At 46.5% G+C, this 19,491-nt stretch overlaps 2 protein-coding genes across 2 annotated transcripts in view; one reads left to right on the top strand and one right to left on the bottom strand.

Moving 5' to 3' along the window:
- The window catches only part of LOC129385633 (kunitz-type serine protease inhibitor 2-like), a 45,810-nt gene extending 28,878 nt beyond the window's left edge, over nucleotides 1-16,932 (bottom strand). Inside the window, exon 1 of the mRNA XM_055072472.1 lies at nucleotides 16,699-16,932. Coding sequence (XP_054928447.1) covers nucleotides 16,699-16,792 — 94 coding nt within the window. The 5' untranslated portion in view covers nucleotides 16,793-16,932. The remainder of the gene's footprint in view (nucleotides 1-16,698) is intronic.
- LOC126533884 (uncharacterized) overlaps nucleotides 1-19,491 on the top strand; it is a 30,922-nt gene that overhangs the window by 5,571 nt on the left and 5,860 nt on the right. Inside the window, exons 3-6 of the mRNA XM_055072471.2 lie at nucleotides 1,314-1,417; nucleotides 6,621-6,825; nucleotides 7,731-7,928; nucleotides 14,215-14,312. Coding sequence (XP_054928446.1) covers nucleotides 1,314-1,417; nucleotides 6,621-6,825; nucleotides 7,731-7,928; nucleotides 14,215-14,312 — 605 coding nt within the window. The remainder of the gene's footprint in view (nucleotides 1-1,313; nucleotides 1,418-6,620; nucleotides 6,826-7,730; nucleotides 7,929-14,214; nucleotides 14,313-19,491) is intronic.

The following is a 19,491-nucleotide window of genomic DNA, read 5'->3' as shown; positions in this document are numbered from 1 at the left end:
TCGACTGCACGTCTGCATGCATGTCCGCGCACAATGTTTTGCTTTCGCTGTGAGCGCGTTTTCGCACCGTGCCGTGAGCTTTAGGCCGCAGCATATGAGCATTTGACAGCACGCTAGCAACCATTGTTGCGTGGACGGTATCAGAACTGTTCAAAAATAATTTCATTGTAGAGACTTCGACGCCTATGGCGACTGTGATGTGCCGTCACGACGATTCAATCTTTTCTTTTTTTGTCTTCTAAATTCTTGGACATTTCAATATTATTTCTCAAGCTGTGTCACACTGTATGCTTATAGGCCTTCTCAGCGTGCGATTTCCTTCTGCTTCTTCTTCGTAATCCAGTGCATAAATTGATAACACAAACATGACCATATGCCATGCCTTTGTTTAATGTGCGTCTTACCGCTACCTTCCCGTTCCAGTGAATTTGTCAGTATCTAGCATCAACAAGTTCATAGACCAAACATTAGCCGGGCAGCTGGCGCGGGCAAGCGTCTCAGTGCGCGTTTTCTGCTACTCACCGAACATCGCGCATCCCGGCGCCGTAGCAGAAATCTTCCTCGCGTCTGTGCTTGCTTAATGCCAGAGTTGCAGCCGATGGCTGTCTGCCGGTTCTAAGTTTTGCCAACCAAGCTTCACGCGGCTCCTTGTCCTGCGGCTACGTGTGAATAAGGCTGACACCGGGCTCCGTTGCGTACGTCCGACACTGCGGCACCGAGCAGTGTCGCCTACCATGTTGCACGCCTCCAAAGGCAGCCACTACCTGTTATAGTACTTTCAAATGTTGTCAAGCAGACACCCAAGACGGTAAAGCTTGATCGGAACCGCGGCGCAGGTGGGACTTTAAGCTTTCGCTTTCAGCTCGATTCGGCGCTTCCGAAGCCGCCGACGCGGCCGCTGTGTCCACGTGATCCCTCATGCCACGTCACGCCGACGGTGGCGCCAGCTCGCCCCCAATATTAGGCTTATGCATTAGTGCGAAAAAGAAAAAGAGTCCGGTTTTACTATAAAGTAAATAAAGGAAAACAACACCGCTGTCACAAAATATGGGGCGCTTTAGTGTTATCATTACCACCATCGTTTATAAAACCCTGTAAACCCTATAAAACCCTATAAAACCAATCATAAACTTGAACTGTGGGAAGACCACTTATACTTATTACGTCTGACTCCGCCATCTGAAGCATATATTTAGTGCCTCCATAATGTACTGTAGCAAGGTGTGCCTCGCCTTTACTGCAAATAGTGTGCGGTACAAGAGCTGCCTCATACCAAGCTTTATTGCGTTTTGTCCTTTTCTGTTAATTTGCAGACGCCCGTCGACGTCCTAAAACGAAAGCTGAACTTTGAGTTCGCCAAGGGGTTCATCAAGAATAGCATGCTCAGGATAGTCGTCGAAGTCCAACCCAACAAGGCGTAAGCATGTACTCCCATTCCCCTCCCCACGTGTAGGGTAGCAAACTGGACTCAGTCTGGTTAACCTCCCTGCCTTTCCTTCTTCCTCTCTCTCTCTCTCTCATGCACTGCCACGCAGACCGCAGAGGGCGCAACATGTCGACGACCAATGACGACGCGTTATTCGTGTAAGGCAACGCGCTGTAAGAAAAAAAAAAAGAAGTGTATCATGGCCGTGCTTTACAAAGCGTGGTACCTCGCTACGAAAAAGCAAAAAAATAAAAATAAAGCAGGCTTGTGCGATCTTAGAATCACAACCCAATGCTCAGCGAAGCTTCCGCTTTCTCCGACAGCCCTAGCTTTCAACATTGCCTAGACATCACCCTTAAAATGCCCCATATTTCCACGAAATAAAAACAAAGTGGATCGCTTGGTTCACCCAGGACGCCGCAAAAGCTTCGTATAACGCACAAGAACCGGGGGGAAGCGAGGGTACAATACTGATTTTCGAAGCTCATGTTAACTATGAAAAAAAAAAACTGCAGACAGGGGACGCACCCTTAAAATGCCCCATATTTCCAGGAAATAAAAACAAAGTGGATCGCTTGGTTCACCCAGGACGCCGCAAAAGCTTCGTAGAAAGCACAAAAACAGGGGGGGAAGCGAGGATGCAATACTGATTTTCGAAGCTCATGTTAAAATTAACTATGAAAAAAAAAAACTGCAGACGGAGGACGGAAAGAATATGCGAACACAAGCGTTGACTTCCTACTAAGGATTTATTAAAATGGTATATTTGTAAGAATACTCGACCACGTGATCACAGTCGAACTGTCACGTGGCCAAGTTGCTGGCAGAGCTAAAACGAGAGAGAAAAAAAACTAAAAGCAACAAGAACCACTCATCATTCGTCATCATCATCATCATCATCATCATTTTTAATATTGGATTACTAACTAGACCGGTCACACACATTGCTCATGATAAACCAAGAATCGTTCAAGCTTCACCATGCATTACACTTAACCTGGCCTGAATTTTCTTTTAAACGTTAACGTGGTGAGTCGTAGAGTAACTGCGGGATAATGGGAAACAATTCGAATAAAGGCCGTATCACGCTTTTTAGCACTTGCTTGGGGAATTTTTCGCAAAGGCCGTAATTAACTGACGCTCCTTAAGATATTGCCTAGGCATCACGCATAAAATTCTGCCCATTCTATCAAAATATAAACTTTGTATCACGAAGAGTTTTCTCAAGGCATTGAGCAAGCTTTCTGCACAGCTCGTAAAATACGCTTGTAAAGCTCCGAAATGCTTGTATAAGTAATGTATTTTTTTTTTACAAAAGCTGCAATAAAATTGCATGCTTCAAACTTGCGGTACACATTACTCATAACATATCGCCCCCATTATCTGCAAACATACGATTTGTAACTTTTTGATTCTCCTGCGGGCCTGAGGGAAAATTTTCGTAAGCGTTTCTTATAATACCGCTATAATCGGACAAGAAAAGACGGTTGTAGCAACATTCATTTAACCCCTACATAACCCGCACATTTCAACTCTTTTGTTTCTTTCTTCATATTACTCCTAACGTCCCCGTCCCCCCTCCCTCATTCGCTCTAACGCAGCATGGGCCGCTATTTTGTAGCGATGCCTTATGCCTTATTCTATGCTATTGTTATCATCCACCACACACGGCCGCCTGATCCCGTTGATAATGTGGGCAGACCGTCGCTCTGACCACTGGCCAAACGCGAAAAGCCTGAAAAAGCATAGAATCGGAAAAGGCATCGCTACAAAATACCGGCCATGGACACCGACTGTTGACGGGTCCACAAAAGGCCACTATACCACTAACTGATGGCCTGAACTAATAGGTGTAAACCCGGTGACACCGCAAAACCACCCATTTAACGCTTTCGGAAGCCTCTACAGTCGCACTTGCAGCTTCGCTGTAAGAGAATAAATGAGGCAAGAAACTGTGAAGAGCCGCTCAAGGGAAACGCCAGAGAAGGAGGGGAATCGAGGGACCCGATTTTTTGTTAGTCGCAATCGCATGAAGCCAACAGGCGGGAGGAAGTTTGTTCGATCAGAGTCTTGGAGAGTAACAGAGCACCAACAGGATCAGGGATAGCCACTTTTGGTGACACTTCCTACCCATCAGAGATTAAGGTTATGGCCCCTTGTATTCAGAGTAGAGCCGCTATAGCGCCGCGCCCGCTTCAACGTCGCAATTGCTGGATGTTTTGGCCATAGCATCGGCGGATGTAAGTCGAGCCAACGGCGCTGCATGTGTGAGGAAAGTCACGCTCCAAGCGATCGTACTTCCCAAAAACCAAGCGATGCTGCCTGTGTGATGGAAACCGTCCGGCTGATTACTCGAACTGTTCTGTGCGTGCCAAAGAAGTAAGGGCACTTGCAGTTATGGACAAAAGGCGTTGCTCCAGAATAGGAGCTAGAATACTAAATTCCTTTACTTAGAGAGAAGGGTTTTCCCGCCCCCTCACTCCAAGCTAAGCAGGCCGCAGGCGGTCACACTCAGACTACTGCAAACGAACTCCTACCCGAATCCGGCGTCCCTTAACAGCATAAATCCCGAGATTTATCCGACTTGTTCTTGCGTGGCCTGTGGTGAGGGTGCTACTTTGCCTCATATGCTCTGGGAGTGCGGGTCGCTGGGCCCGAAGTTCAACAAGGAAGAGTGGGACGCGCTCCTGCGAAGTCCCGGCTTTGAGGACCAAATCCTGGCCGTCCAGCGCGCCCGGGATCGGGCCGGCAGACTAGATCTGTGAGTCCCGTCGTGGGATTAGCCGGGTGCGCGTTTTATCGCGTTTTGCTGGACCAAATAAAAGTTTATTCACTCACTCACTCATACTCTAAAAAAAAGAACATTTGGAGATGGTGGAGTTGCAGTGAAACAGAATACAGTACCTGACTTATCCCTGACTACAGCCATAGAAGATGCTGTTCAAAAGGCCGTGGCCAAGGCAATGGATCAATGGTTGGTGAGTCTCGGTGAAAGCATCGCGCAGGTTATCTTTTTGCAAATGAATGCGATAATGCAGGCTACTGGTCTATGCTTTGTGGCGAATCAACTCATAGGTTCGGGACAATAGTCTGGCGATGGAAAGAGGGAGACAACTAACTCTATAGATGGTATAGCGTCTCCCCTCCCACTCACTCTGCTTCTGACAACAATACAAGATTCTGAAATGAAAAACGCAGAACATAACGCTCGGGCTCGAAAAAGAGCTACGTGGACTATCAGTGAGGATTCTTCTTCATTTCCCCATTCGAAGCCTAAGAAATGCCAGTCGAAGTTTACTTTGAAGGATAGTGTATGAAGGGCTGCAGCACCTCCTCCTTCATAGGATCGCTGAAGGTGCTTCAGTGGAACTGTCGCTCAATATTATCCGCTTCTGTAGATTTGTTTTCTCTTACTAATCAACTTAATCCAGATATAATAATATTACAGGAAACTTGAATGACAACGGAGAAAGGTTCCCATTTAAAATTTTACAGATATTTTCGACTAGACCGCCATACGAGAGGGGTGCACCAATTATATTTATTTCTGCTAAAACATGGCATAAAGCTAAAATTTTATTTTAATTGATGGATCCTGAGTGCGAAATTCTGGCTATAGAACGCATTCTTCCTGTATGTTGCCCACTTTCAACTTCAGCTTCAACTTTATTCATTCTTCTAGTACAAACTATAGAAACGTCCTCCTGGGCTAAATACTTATTTTCCGTCCGGTGTGCAGGACACTCGCTCTGTTGACAGTGTTCTAGCTAGCTGTGGGCGTGATGTTTTACTTACTGGGGATTTCAATTCACATCACGTTTCTTGGGGCTTAAAGACAGATCCATGCGGTAACCGCTCGTGAAGCTGGTCACTAGAGAATAACCTAGTCTTGCGCAAATTCTGGATCAAGTACATTTGTGCGTGGCCAAAATCAGTCTGCAATTGATCTCACATTGTCTAGTCGTAGTCTGTCCGCGTCTTCGCGGTCAACTGTTGATTGTGCCTCTAATAGTGATCATCTTTCGTTATTCTCTGAAATATCCCGCTCTATTACAACCATGCACGGATGAACACGTTCGAACTTTCATAAACTACAATATCTTTAAGAAGTCCTTGCAGTCTGTGATCCCGTCCCTTTCTGATGCTTCCAATGAACAAAAAAAAAAAACGAAGAGGCTCTCTTGACTCAGCTGCTACTACTAAATGAGTATTCGCCCAGCAAAGCACTTCTCCAATGTACAAGTGTCGGGACACATTCACATTTTCATGCAGCGCTGAACATGCTTCGCGCGTCAAGGCTGTGATTCTCGAGACAGAGGCAAATGATAGGGCCATGTCCTGAGTAGTCGAACATGTTAACCTGCCGCTTAAGCATACCGAGACAGCATTCAAAGAACAGTGTTCCATCCGCAGAAGCGAAATCCCTCGATCTGGAGCCCTTGATGACTAATTACCAAAATCACCTCGGAATGTATACTCGGATGGTTCCGTCAAAGCGGAGGCCGACCGCTGCGCAGCAGCGTTTTGCATGCCCTCTCTGCGAGCTACATGGTCTGGCCGGCTGGACCACGTGGTCGCATCGACAGTTGTCGATGGTGTGGCAATAGCTGCTGCCTTACGAAAGCTACAAAACTCTGCCTGCATGCACAAGATGATGTACTCCTCGTGGACTCGAAGGCGGCATGTATAGAAGCCAATCACTCGCGGTTTACCATTAAGCAAGTTCCCACGCAAGTCACCGTCATTCGCAAAAGACTTCGGCGAGAAAGGCATCAATCTAATGTTTCAGTGGATCCCTTCTCACATTGGCATTGCTGGAAATGACGAAACTTGATCATCACGTCGGTTGTATGAACCAACAAGTTATGCGCCACTAATTCGGCAACAGTGGCACCGCTTTTCTTTCTTTTTTAAATCTCGAATGAGTCGAAATGGATTGTTTGAAGATCGTAACCATGTATATCGTCGTGATTCTGTAATTACTCGAGAAGTCAGAGAAATTTTCATTCTCTTCCTTACTTTGTTTTTTCACGTCGGAACTTCTCCGTGTCTAAATAATCCCACCTCCATTACTATGTGCCATAGCTACGTAAGAAGTACACGTATGACATTGTTTCGCGGACTAATTGTTTCTTCCAGTTGTTTTGATACCTTTCATGCCCCTAACGCTCAGTTCAATTAAAAATGCACGCAGCATGGAGATCCAGTACGAGAGCACCGGCCATCAGAACCGCTACATCTACTTCACGCGGCAAGCGGACGACAAGATAACGATCGGCACGAACCACCTCGTTTACAAAGTACACCACCGCTACGACATCAAGCTGAAAGGCAGCCCAACTTTAGGTAGCGGCGTTCATATCATTACACTCGCGCACAAGAGCAACGGTTACTTCATGGTACGTGAGAAAGATTTCGCAAATTTATTGCTCACTCGATATTTCCCGGCGAGAAAGGCCGTCGTTCACGTGTGAAATGCCGTCGCGTGGACGTTGGGTTTATCGTAACCTCAAATGAAGGGGGTGCGGGGCTGAGCGAGCGAGCAGGGTGTTAAAAAGGAGTACTGGTACATGTCGTAACCTCGAATGAGTGAACAAACAGAGTGTTAAAAAAAGTTGTAGTTTCGCGCGAAATAGGAAGCACCGATTGCGACAGCAACTTAGTGGATAGCTGTGCGAAGTAAGGATAGTAGTCTTAGAGGCCGTATAAACGCGTAAACATTCGCTTACTAACTTAGTTAACAATGATAGAATGTTTCAGCGTGACTCAACGAGGACGTACAAAGAAACAGACACACTGAGGCAGCGCTGTGTTTTTGTGTCTGCTTCTTTCCACGTCCTTCATGGTTCAGTCGCGCGTACACGTTCTATCATAGATTCAAACCAAATAGCCCGCGAACGTGTTTTAACTAAATTAACCAGCACGGTGCCACGCGCGCACAGGTAAACACGAACCCATCTCGCGCGATGAGCGCGGCAACTCGCTGTCAAAATTCTGGAGTGGGGAATCGCGGCAGTAGCAGCGAGCGAATTGACCTTCATTGCAAGTGACAGAAGACATATATGGGCCCCGGGTGCCAGATGAGCTAGCTACGCCACTGCTAGTATAAGGGGCTTCTTTTTTAGCGTCGTGCAGTTGTTCAGGTTGGATGCCATTCGTTTTCCCATTCGATTCAGTTCATTTTGCCCCGCGCTGCTATAGAGGAATCGTCTTTGGAAACATTCACTGGGAAGCCAGCGTATTTCGAACACCTCACAAATGTGTTCACAAATGTGTTCACAAATGTGTTCATGTGTTCACGCAGGCGTTCATTGACGGTAATTCGGACCTGGTAAACGAGCAGGTCGCCTGCTCAGCAATGGTCGAGTGCACCCGCGTCAGGCACGGCGTGCCATTCTTCGACGACCCAAACTCGACCGAAATGATGAACTTCAAGGTTTACGAGCTCCACCACGTCTCCGACGATCCTAAGGTTATGTTTGAACAGATCTCCAAAAACGAGGTGAGCGGCCAACTTGCTCGCTTCTCCCTGTGTGTCTATGTCAAGGTTGACCAGCCCCGAATTCGGGTATACAGAGTTGATAGGCTCCCCAAAAGAAATTCGACATGCCGTATTTACCCGGTTCTAACGCGCACTTTTTCAAGAGTAAGAATTGCTAGAAAGCAACATACGCGTTAGAAGCGAGTAACAAAGCAAAGTTACGATAGTGACAAGCTATCGTCATGGTCATCAAACATTGTCGTAATTCAATACAATCCATATACGGCGCTACAGCTGTAGGAGCTGTGGAGTTCGTTAGACCATAATTTGTTCTTATATAAGGCGTCTTCTTTAGCTCCACCAAACTATAAAAGATTTCCTATGGCAGATAGCACAATTCTAACCTTCGAGCTAAACTATATTCGATGAGGCAGCCATTACTTCTACAAGAAACCAAATTTCTAGTTGAATAATTAACACGACTTGATTAATTAAATTTTATTTATATTAACTTCACGGCACGTATATTTCAATCTACGAATTGCGGCTAGTGAGCTTGCAAGACATATCAACTTTGAACGAATTCTGAGGATGGCACTGGTTTCGGGATATGCGCCGGCAAAGGGCGGTAAAAACGCGCTGTTCAACTTACTTTTTTAAAAGAAAACATGCATTGAAGTACAAAAGTAACTGAAACGCCAGTGCATGCCGTCGGACACTGTGAAAATTATTATGTTGAAAGTGGTGGAGTCCTGAGAATTTGTTTCGTGTCGATATGCCATTGCGTACTCGTAGATTGAACCAAAAACAACTGGTAGATTGAAATAGGTGCCGCGAAGTGATTAAAACGTTATTTCGCATAATTATGTTTATTAATCAATCAACCATTTTGATTCCTCGCAGAAGTAATGGCCACCTCATAGCGTAATTTATATCAAGGGCTAAAACTGTGGCAACTGCCAGAGGCAATGTTTAAAAAATGCGGTGCCGCTAAAAGAACACCCTGTATATGCATGTATATGTATGTGTATCTTCAATCAACACGACTTCAACCAACCAAGAGGACAGTCTGGCTTCACGAAGGGATAATCTACCATGGGTTACATCCGTGTCGTCAGTCAGGTAATTAAGAAATCTGCGAACCTCTCTATATGGTTTTCATAGATTATGAAAAGGCACTTGATTCAGTAGAAATACCAGCAGTCATGGAGGCATTGCGTGATCAAAGAGTACAGGAGGCATAGGTGAATATCTTCGGCACTACCTGCAAAAGATTCCACAGCTACCTTGGTTCTCCATAACTAGAAAGATACCTATAAAAGAAGGAGTCAGGTGGCGAGACACAATCACTCCAATGCTATTCACTGCATGCTTAGAAGAAGTATCCAAGCTATTAGACTGGGAAGGCAGAGGACTGAGGATCAACGGTGAATATCTCAGTAACCTTCTGTTGGCAGGCGATGTCAAGTTCAGCAACAGTGGTGACGAATTACAACAAATGATTGAAGCCCTTAATCGAGAAAGTGTAAGAGCGGGGTTGAAGATTAATATGCAGAAGACAAGGATAATGTTCAATAACCTGGCAAGGGAACAAGAATACAGGATTGCCACTCAGTCTCTAGAGTCTGTACAGGAGTGCGTTTATATAGGTGAATTGCTCACAGGGGTCACGAGGAGGAAATTTACAGATGAATAAAAATCGGTTGGAGTGCATACGGCAGGCATCACCAAATCCTGATTGGTGGCTTACCCCTGTCGTTGAAAAGTGTATAAGCATTGCATTCTCCCGGTGCTAACATATGGAGCAGAACCTTGGTGATTAACAAAGAAGCTCGAGAACTTGATGCAAAGATCGCTGGAGTGAAAAATGTTAGGCGTCACGTTGAGAGACAGGAAGAGAGCGATGTGGATCAGATAGCAAACGGCGATATAGCCAATATTCTAGTTGATATTAAGAGGGGAAAATGGAATGCGTAGGACAGATAACCGGTGGTTAATTAGAGCTACAGAATGGCTGTGAAGGGAAGGGAAGCGCAGTCGAGCACGGCAGAAAATTAGGTGGAATGAAGAAATTTGGAAATTTGTAGGTGCAAGTTGGAATTGGCTAGCACAAGACAGGGGTAATTGGAAATCGCTGGGAGATGCCTTCGCAGTTCAGTGGACATAAATAAAAAGAAATAAAGGATCGTGACGATGATGAATACGCTGAAAGAGCTGCGTTCTGGTCAGGCATGTTGCAGAAAAATAAGTAACCGATTACAAACAAAATTATTCCTTTGGATAATGTAATTGATTAGAGTTACCGATTACGGTCTCACAAAAGTAACTCTGCAATTCCTAAAAAGTAATTGGTTACTTTCTTCCCCTTTTCATTAAAATTGCACGAATACAGAAAATAGAACGAGTTGTCCAGGCTCTTTCAATGAGTCCACTTCAGAACTTCACACGTTGTCTACGTTCACTAAGAATTGCGTTCCAAAACTTCTGCAATCTTCCCTCGTTTTCTTGTGATGACATCCGCAGCGACACCCAAAGCTCGCTCGACATTTGCGCGCTAGAGAGAAGGGCTGTGTTGTAGTGGCACGAACAGTTCGCTCGCGAAATTGCGCATGGTCACTCAATGCAGCGGTGACGTGCTCGGGCATGCGCGACAGTGACCGACTGTGATTGTATGTCCTATGCTCCTTTCTTTCTTTATCTCTACTTTATCACTTTACCTCCCCCTCCCTCTCTCCCCAGCGTAGGGTAGCAAACCGAATCTTCCCCTCTGGTTAACCTCCCTGCCTTTCCCCTTTCCCCTCCCTCCCTCCCTCCCTCCCTCCCTCCCCCTCCCTCTCTCTCGGACATGGGACCTTTACGAAGCGCCACTCTTCTTGTTGCCGGGGTTAGGGGAAGGCGCTTCCGATGTAGGCCAGCGAAAAACTGAAAGGTCGTGCACAGCCGATCCCCTGGCACCAACACTGAAGCGACGACCATCGCTATCGAGTCACGAGAAGCGCCGTTTCAATTTGTCGGCAAATTTCTGGTGATCACTCCACCCGACGGCCTTCACTCGTTAGCCGTTTAGTCTTTCAAACGATTATTTGTAACGAACGGCAGCAAACGTTCACGTTCCTGGAAAAAGGTGGCCAAATCTGTAATGTATAATTTATCATAAAGCTGCACATTACTCAGCCCTAATGATACCGTTCGTGTGTTACACACACACACAGACACACACACACACACACACACACAAATTGGTGTGTGTCAGTCACGTGCATAACATCAAACAAATAGAAACATATGCGCTTAAAGACCAAAAGCTTCTGTCCTGGTCAGAGAAACCACAGACTGCACTGAACGAAGTATAAAAGCAGCAGCTGCTCTTAGCGCCTATGAAGGCCGCCTTAAATAGCGCTTCCAAGATATATATATATATATATATATATATATATATATATATATATATATATATATACATATATATATATATATATATATATATATATATATATATATATATTAGAAGAGAAAAGCTGAGAGGTCAGACTTCCAAACGAGTCGTGAAAATCTGGGAGCCTGCCGTGTTGGGGTGATTCAGGCGCAGCTGCTGCGCGCTAAATGTGGGAAGAAGGCACAGCCCATGTACCAGTTTTCATCCCTTTGGACCTTAGTTCCCGCCTAATTTTAAGTGCTCGAAGTTGCGCCGTTTGTTATGGCTTGTTTTTGTCAGAAATGATTACGCTAAATTAACTACCGAAAAAAGTAATTTATTTACAGCCATCGTTACTGAGTAAACAAAGTAATCGTTGAACTAAAAGCTACCAAAAGTCGCTTAATTGATTACAAGTGATTAACTACGGGTAATTCGTTGCGTACAAGTCTGGTTCTGGTACACATGCCGATTCTACGATAACTTAATTGCACACTGCTGTTATCCGGTGCGATAACGAGATATTTAACCGCAAAGAAAGATGGTCGGCAGAGCTACTTCGGAGGTTCTGATAGATAGCTGCAGCCATAGGCCACGGCTTGCCCGCGAACGCTATCCCCGCCATCTTCCTACTTTTTTTGAAACGGTCGCGACACGGATGGCGCGTGAAAAAACTTCGTTATCTCCGCAGAGTCGAACGCCTTTATAACGAAGTGCTTGCATGGTGCGCCTCTGAAATCATTCGCTTTAAAGGCTTAAATTCATTGTAAAAGTCGCGCAACGCACAACTCATAATGTGGTAGAACCGGCAAATATTTATTCCCTCGTTATAAAGGTAATTTTGTTGTAGAGGCGTTCGTCGCATAGAGGCATTCGAGTTGCTCAGAAATGCGCCGTAACTCGATGCCCCATGCGTGACTCGGTCAAAACAACGCCTAACGTGAAAGCGCCGAAGGAAACTCAATAAGCGTCTTGAACACGTTCACGCGCCAGGCATCGTCTAGCTAGATCAAGTCAAGCATAGTGTCCCTGTATACAGGAACACTAGTCAAGCATGGGCTTCAAGTTAAGGGCAAACTTTAGCTTCTAGGCTCCCATCTATATACATGGGGATGGAAAAAACATTTTTATCGGCAACCACTGCACCGCATTTTGATGAGGTTTCGTGCAGTTAAAAGAAAAGCTAAAATCTAGCGACTGTAGGAAGCGAGTTCTTGGTCTGATTCTTGAAATTTGCGGAAAACGACACTATCAAGTGTGCAGCTACGTAACTTGGCAATGAAAAAAAATTCACCGACGATTACGGTATACTCCCTAACGCGAAATTTGAGACCGACTCTATACGTGTTTTCGTTTCGCGATATAGTTCGCGATTGGCTGACGCAGACAACCTGTCACGTGCGGCACGTTCCCAAACGGAGCGAAGTGCGGCGCGTCCGCCTCCTCGCTGATCGGGATATCGCGAGAGGCAGCGCGTGGATGTCACGTGGGCGCGATTCACAGCAGCCGCCGCCGACAGACGGCGCCGCGGTAACTCAATTGAAAATCAGGAAAGAAACAATTTATGATAGCTCAAAGGGAAGCTAACTACTTTTCGAAGCGAGAGCGGGATGCCTCAGAACACGCACCTATAAAGCGAGATATGAGAAGGAAGAAGAATCATGTGCTTGCTGCGGTAAAGCTAGGGAAACGACGGAGCATGTTTGATTAGAACGTGAAGACATCTGCCTGCAGCGGTCGATTTAGGCACCATTGGCCTCCTTGAAGACCTTGGGTTCAACGAGAGCAGGGGAAAAGTAAACATGTCCGCAATAGAGATTAGTAAGACGCGATTGGAAGATTTGTGAAAGAAAAGTAGGGAAACGACAAAAAACAGAGACGTACGAAAGCAAAGTTCGCAATAGGGGGTCAGAAAATTTGGTTGTGGGAGTTCATAGTGTTTTTTTCTTTTTTAACCTAGGTAAGACATTAGATGGTATAATAACAAGAGCTTGCTTGCTTTGTTGCTTGCTTCCTTCCTTCCTTCCTTCCTTCCTTCCTTCCTTCCTTGCTTCCTTCCTTCCTTCCATCCATCCATCCATCCATGCGTCCGTCCGTCCGTCCGTCCGTCCGTCCATCCATCCATCCATCCATCCATCCATCCATCCATGGTAAGAGTATCGCACGCACAATGCGAAGACGTGGGTTCGCGCTCCACCTGCGGCCAGTTGTCTTCTCACCCATTTTCATTTTCCATTAATTTATCATTTTTTTAATTTCAATTAATAGGCACGATTGATTTCCCGTATGCTGTCCTCGGTGTCTTTGCTTGTAGGCGTCTTATGATATGACAAAATCGGAACCCTCAGTTTACTTTCTTCTCGCTCATATATTTGCGGTGCCGGGTGATACGAGATAATGATCACCATCGTCGTTAGTACCACCACCATCATCGTAAGCCTATATTTATGTCCAGTGCCGGGACGAAGGCCTCTTCCAGCGACCTCCAGACAGGGGTAACCTTCTCTTGCGCTAGCTGATCCCAACTTTCGTTTGAAATTTCGTAATTTCATCACCCCACCTAATTTTCTGCCTCCTCGACTACACTCATTCCCTTCCCTCGGGACCCATCCTGTAACTCTAATGGTCCGCCGGATATCTGCCCTACGCATTACATATATTGATAGTAGAACTGGCGGTGATCTGCTGCGGACCACCGCCAATTGCACTTGGCTCCCCGAAGAGGCAAGATGTGTGTCGAGTGAGCTCCCGAACAAGCCGTGGCAGTGTGTTGAACGCGGTTTAAATCATGTATCCGCGGAGCCTCAAAAATGTACGCCGTAATGCCCTAACCTATTTCTCTTGCAGTTACCGCCAAAATCGTCACTTTTTCTTTCTTCTTTTCAATGCCAGGGCGATGATTACACTCTACCACCGTTCGTGTTTCTTGGGACAGGCGGCGAGGTCATCTTCAGCGGAAAATTCCACGGACGCTCTGTCGCCACCGACAAGTAATCACATTATTTTTTTTTTCTAGGGAAAGGTTACACGTGTGTAGTATGATATGTTTTTCCTCTAAATGAATGTAATGAAAGAATACACTTCACCAATAGTACCCTACCCATACACATTCTCGAAGTTGTGGACGCTCTACAGCGCGCTTCACACCATTGAAACCTTAACACTTAGTATGTATGAACGTCAAGAGAACCTGAAAGATATTTGAAATTGATATTAGCCCCAGAAAGCTTAAACAGCTTTCCTTGTGCAAAGGGATTAGGACAAGTAATTTCACCTTATTCCTAGCCATTCTATACACTCGCAAACACACAAAGGACAATATGTTTGTAGGGTAAATAAATAATCGGTATAGTAGTTAATAATTCTTTGGTATAGTGAACTACTCACAACTGAAAGCTTCCTTCAGCATATAAAAAACATGAAGAAAACGGTGTCCGGTTTTGTGTTTGTTTTTATTTTAGCCACACCGGCTTCATGGAGTATCTACCAACAAGTCCAAGACAAGTTAGACCCCAAGATATCATAAACTCTTCGCATTAACTTTCCCGCGCGTAGATCGGAGTTTGGAGGTGTCAAATTTGGCGCATAAAAATTACACCTTGGGCTATGTCAATAGGGTTAGAGCTGGTTTCAAAATGTCGTACGTCAGCGACATTACCGCGACGTCATGACACCGAGAACAAAATTGCTGACGTCGTGTACCAATTCGCGACTCCAAGTAAATGCCCGCTACCTAGCGTCCACGCCGAGAAACAGCCGATCCAGGTTCAGGTTCAGGTTTGAAGCGAAAGAGGGTGTCCTATCACGACTAAAGCCCCTTAAACTTCGTAAAGTAGCGACATTCTCCTCCTCCGCCTTCACTCGATCCTCCTCGTTTCTCCTCTCTTTCACGCTCCCTCCTCGACCGTGGCGCCGCCTACACCGCTCGAGCGCAGCAACAGCGCCAATATGTGCTCCTCGCCACTCCGCAGACGCTTCTCGAGCGAAAATGGCGCTGAAGCACGGCGCGAGGGCCCACGTGATGCTGTTAGGCCAATAGCGACGCGGTGTCGGCCTCGGCCGGAGCGCGCTAGGAGGAGGCGGCATTCTTCAAAGCGTGGCGCTACTTTACGAAGTTTAAGAGGCTTTAATCACGGCATGCGCTGAACGCCTGGTAGTTCTCTATCATCGTGATATCACCGCGTACACAAGCCCGAAATGAAAAAAAGACCGATGTCGAAATATTTTGTTTTGCACTATTAAGCGTGCCATTGCGGTGGAAAGACAGCAATGTATGATTTAATCGTTTCTAAAATGAAGCAAACGACGCGCATCGAGAGCGACTTGGATGAGAAACTTTCGCATTGGGAAAAGCTAGCCGATGTTATACGGTTATCGAAGCACTTCACTCGGGTCGACTTCTTTATTACCGACGAGTAGACCATTGCGTTCTTTTAGCTTAATTTAAATATCTTGCTGCCATTTCAAATCACAGAGTATACTTTGTTTAGGCAGGCGCTTTCATAAGTTATAGCGGTGTACTCTTGAGCTTCATTTGGCTTGTGTTCACTTACAGTTTTCTGCGCTAGCATTAGTGTCACGAATGCTTTAGGCGCAGCAGGATTATTATTACTGATGTACTTTTGTCTGCGGGCTCGGTAGCAGGAATTATAACTGCCTCAGAACGTCTCAAGCTGATCATGACTCATGTTATGCCGCGAAGCGACACATCGTTTTCAGAGCACGATTTAGTTTGGCGATACAAACAGAAGGAATTTAGAAGAAAGTGTACACAGCACTCGTTCAAGCTTTGTAGCGTTCGACCTGCGCACAACTAGTTTGCGTTCCGACACTGCGCACACTTATTCCATTACAACTGGTTCAATTCGTTTACAACTGATGCATTTAAACTGATACAACTGACTTTGTCGAAAGGAAGCCCTCGCTAAATTTTTGGAAACCTGTTGAAAGAAACTCAACTTTGTCCGATTGGTTGTCATTCACGTTTCACCGGGTTTGAGAATTTCTACGGGCGGTATGCGTCCGCTGGGTTCCCAAGGCGGGCCCTACCTCGAGCGCTGCGTACTGCGAGCACTTACAAGCGCCAGAGTCGTCGGACGCGTTGTACGTAGTAATACCTCGTAGCAAAGACGTATTATCGCTAGTAACTCGCTTACTCTTGTGGACCGTCACGAAACACTCAGCTTCAACCGTTCGTGCGATATCGGTGTAGTATATTCTTGTGTGCGCCCGTTCCCTTATTGACACGTTGGCGATAGCATGGGCGCAAGTTTTTCGTGCCAGTTGGGGTGGATGTGTGCAGATACTGTGCGCGAAACTAACTATGACAGGAAGCGGCGCAACTCCTTTTGTCATTGTTTAACGAGCCGTACTCACTCTTGCCGACGTTCCGGGGCTGAAGCACTTCCTTTGAAGGCACATGACTGGCGGATGAGCAAAGTTCCGTATCCTCGAGGAAAGCCGTACACATCTCGGAAGTGCCGGTAACACAGCAGCGGTCCGCGAACTTGGCCACACAGGCTCATTCCATTCCTTAACATGCCAGTCACTATTCTTCACTGCACACGCGTCTTCGTTCCATGTCATTCAATCCGGCACGATTGGAGCACAGTGAGTTAGCGAAAGCTCACTTGCATTACCTACATATGATCGTAGAGAAGCAAGGTGGAAGCGGTAGTGGTTTCGCATTGGTGCGCTGTTGCCGAGGCCACGTGGCGGCGCGCCGCCGAAAGCGCCATCTCGTTTCTCTAGAACAAACTGCTCCGCGAAAAGGGTGTTTCGGCTGGCGCAGAGCGCAGGCGCCGTAGCGTGACTACAGAGGCTAGTAACTTTCTAGCTGGCCGCAAGTGACACTCGCCCCCTCGCCCGAAAACGTTAGACTATATAAAAGCGCCTTTTAACAGCGGGGCAATCGGCTGTCGTCGCTGCGCATACGCACAAGTGCGCGGCAAGCGAGCGCTGTTTGGTTTGGCGAACGCGCGAACTCTGCACGCTATCCCCAGTCTAAAGAGCGAGCTTTGCGCTTTTGTGGCGAGACGTACTTCGGCATGCGCGCGACAAGGATGTGGCGAATCTGCCCCGATACATTTCTGCGTTCGGAAAACTTCTGTTACCTATTTAACATTCAAGATATGTGCGAGGTAAGCGCTGCTTCGCTTATAGCTATGGGTATTGCAGCAAGTTTTGCCCGCTGTTCCTCTTCTAGAGAAACAGAAACGAGAAAGAAGAAGCCGAAGTATCTGCTCACAATATTAACAAACATTTGCGCAACGTGCACAAAACACACATTTGCACAACATGGTGCACCAGGAAAGACTTCGTCTTTCCATCTGGTTGATCAACACTGCAAAACGCAGCAAAATTGCTTGGCCGTGCGGAGTTTTTTAGGTGGCGGCTCCGTAGTTTACCAGCACATCCGATAGCAGTACTGTAGCTACGGACGGAGTGTCTTCTCCGACCTTCGTGCAATATCCCCTGTACTCGTCGCTAGATGTCGCATGAATTGCTGGAGTCGCGGATGAGGCAGGTGATATACCCCTCTGGCGTCATGTCGCCATGTGAAGACTAGTGAAAGGCTTGGAGAGGAACGAGCGAATTAAATTTTTTCGCGAACATAATTTCATTTAGTAAGACGTGCCGCAACGTTCGTAAAGCGAGTGAGAACTCGTAAACTAGATTAAAAATTCGGTAGTGTGGGCACGTGCGCGTGCCACTACTCCTCTACTTTACACAATATATATATATATATATGCCTTAGGTGTCCACGACATGCCGGACGCTGCCGGCTTGGTCACGCATCGTGCCGCAGTCTCTCAAGGCAGGGCAAAAACCCCGCCGCGGAACCTACGGACCGCTGGCACTGAAAAGAGCACAGGCAACCCCGTCTCAGCGCCAAAAGTTGACAATCAAGTATATGCATAGTACCCTGTATCTTCCTAACATTGCTATTGGAAATGACAAATAAAACTTCAGTGCACTAGAACTTACAACTTCAATGATATTGTGAACAAGCACTAGGAATAACTCAGAAGCAATATTATTTGTAACTTGTTTGGGCAGTACCTAGCGTATGTAATGTGGTCCTGTACAAATGGTTGGGGGCCAAAGACCACATTTTCTTACGTTTTGACTGGTTGCCCCCAATTCTTTTTTATTCTCGCTTTCGCTGCATAAAATCCATACTTGGTAGGCCCCTCTCGGCTTATTCTTGTGGGAGATTTCAACTGTGTGTTATAGCTAGTAGATTGTGTCTGTCGTAGAGGAGCTTCAAACTTCAAAGATAGGGCTGGAAATGCTGTGCCGCAAGAGCTCGTCGATGGGCTGGGACTGGTTGATGCTTGGCGCGTGCTTCGCCCTCGAAAGTCAGGAATGACTTGGACAGGAAGGGGCATGCAGAGCCGTGTCTATCGTTTTTATGTCTCATCGTCACTGGCTTCTAGTATGCATTCATCATGGTTGGTTCCTTCTGCTCTTAGCGACCACTGCTTCCTAATTCTGTGGTTCGCCGAATCGAATATAGTCTCGCAAGGGAAGAGACCGTGGCATCTAAATTCACGGCTCCTAAAGGACAGGCAGACAACCGCAGAGGTATCATCCATTCTCTTTCGATCGCTGCCCAATGCTGCCCGGGGTCAATGTACAGAGAGAATCTAGATGGCACAGAACGGGATGACGTGATGGCCAGAGTGTGCGAGTGCTTCAGGTCTTCGGTCAAGCGTCGAGCGCGCGAAGAACGCGAGATTAAAATCGTCTCCAACGCCATCCTCCTGCTCTCGGAGCCACTGTCCTGCGGGCCTGGTGTTGCTCCGGCGCTGGCCTCACTCCGAAAGGAACTTCAGATTCTCCTGCAGCGACACTGGGATGACTTGAGAGCCACACCCGAGCACAGCAGTCGGAAACGGAAGCGTGGTGCAGCAGAAATGTGCTACGTAGATATCTTTCAAGGAAGAGCACAACTCTCTTTTTCCTAGTAGATCCAAGTGATGGAAGCATAGTCGATTCACCAGATGGAGTTCTTGCACTGGCGAGGGAGTTTTCCACGAACTTGTATGCCGAACCAGCTGCCACTCCAGCTGTCTTTCCATTCGTTTCACCAGCTGAGCCGCCGGAAGTCTGCGACTCAGACTTAGTCGAGGACGAGCTATTCTTGGCTTTGAAGTCTATGAAGCA

The sequence above is a fragment of the Dermacentor andersoni genome, chromosome 7 (genome assembly GCF_023375885.2).
Source record: "Dermacentor andersoni chromosome 7, qqDerAnde1_hic_scaffold, whole genome shotgun sequence".
NCBI lineage: Eukaryota > Metazoa > Arthropoda > Arachnida > Ixodida > Ixodidae > Dermacentor > Dermacentor andersoni.
Note: the sequence above shows the minus strand (reverse complement) of the source record. Positions and strands in the feature narration are given on the sequence as shown.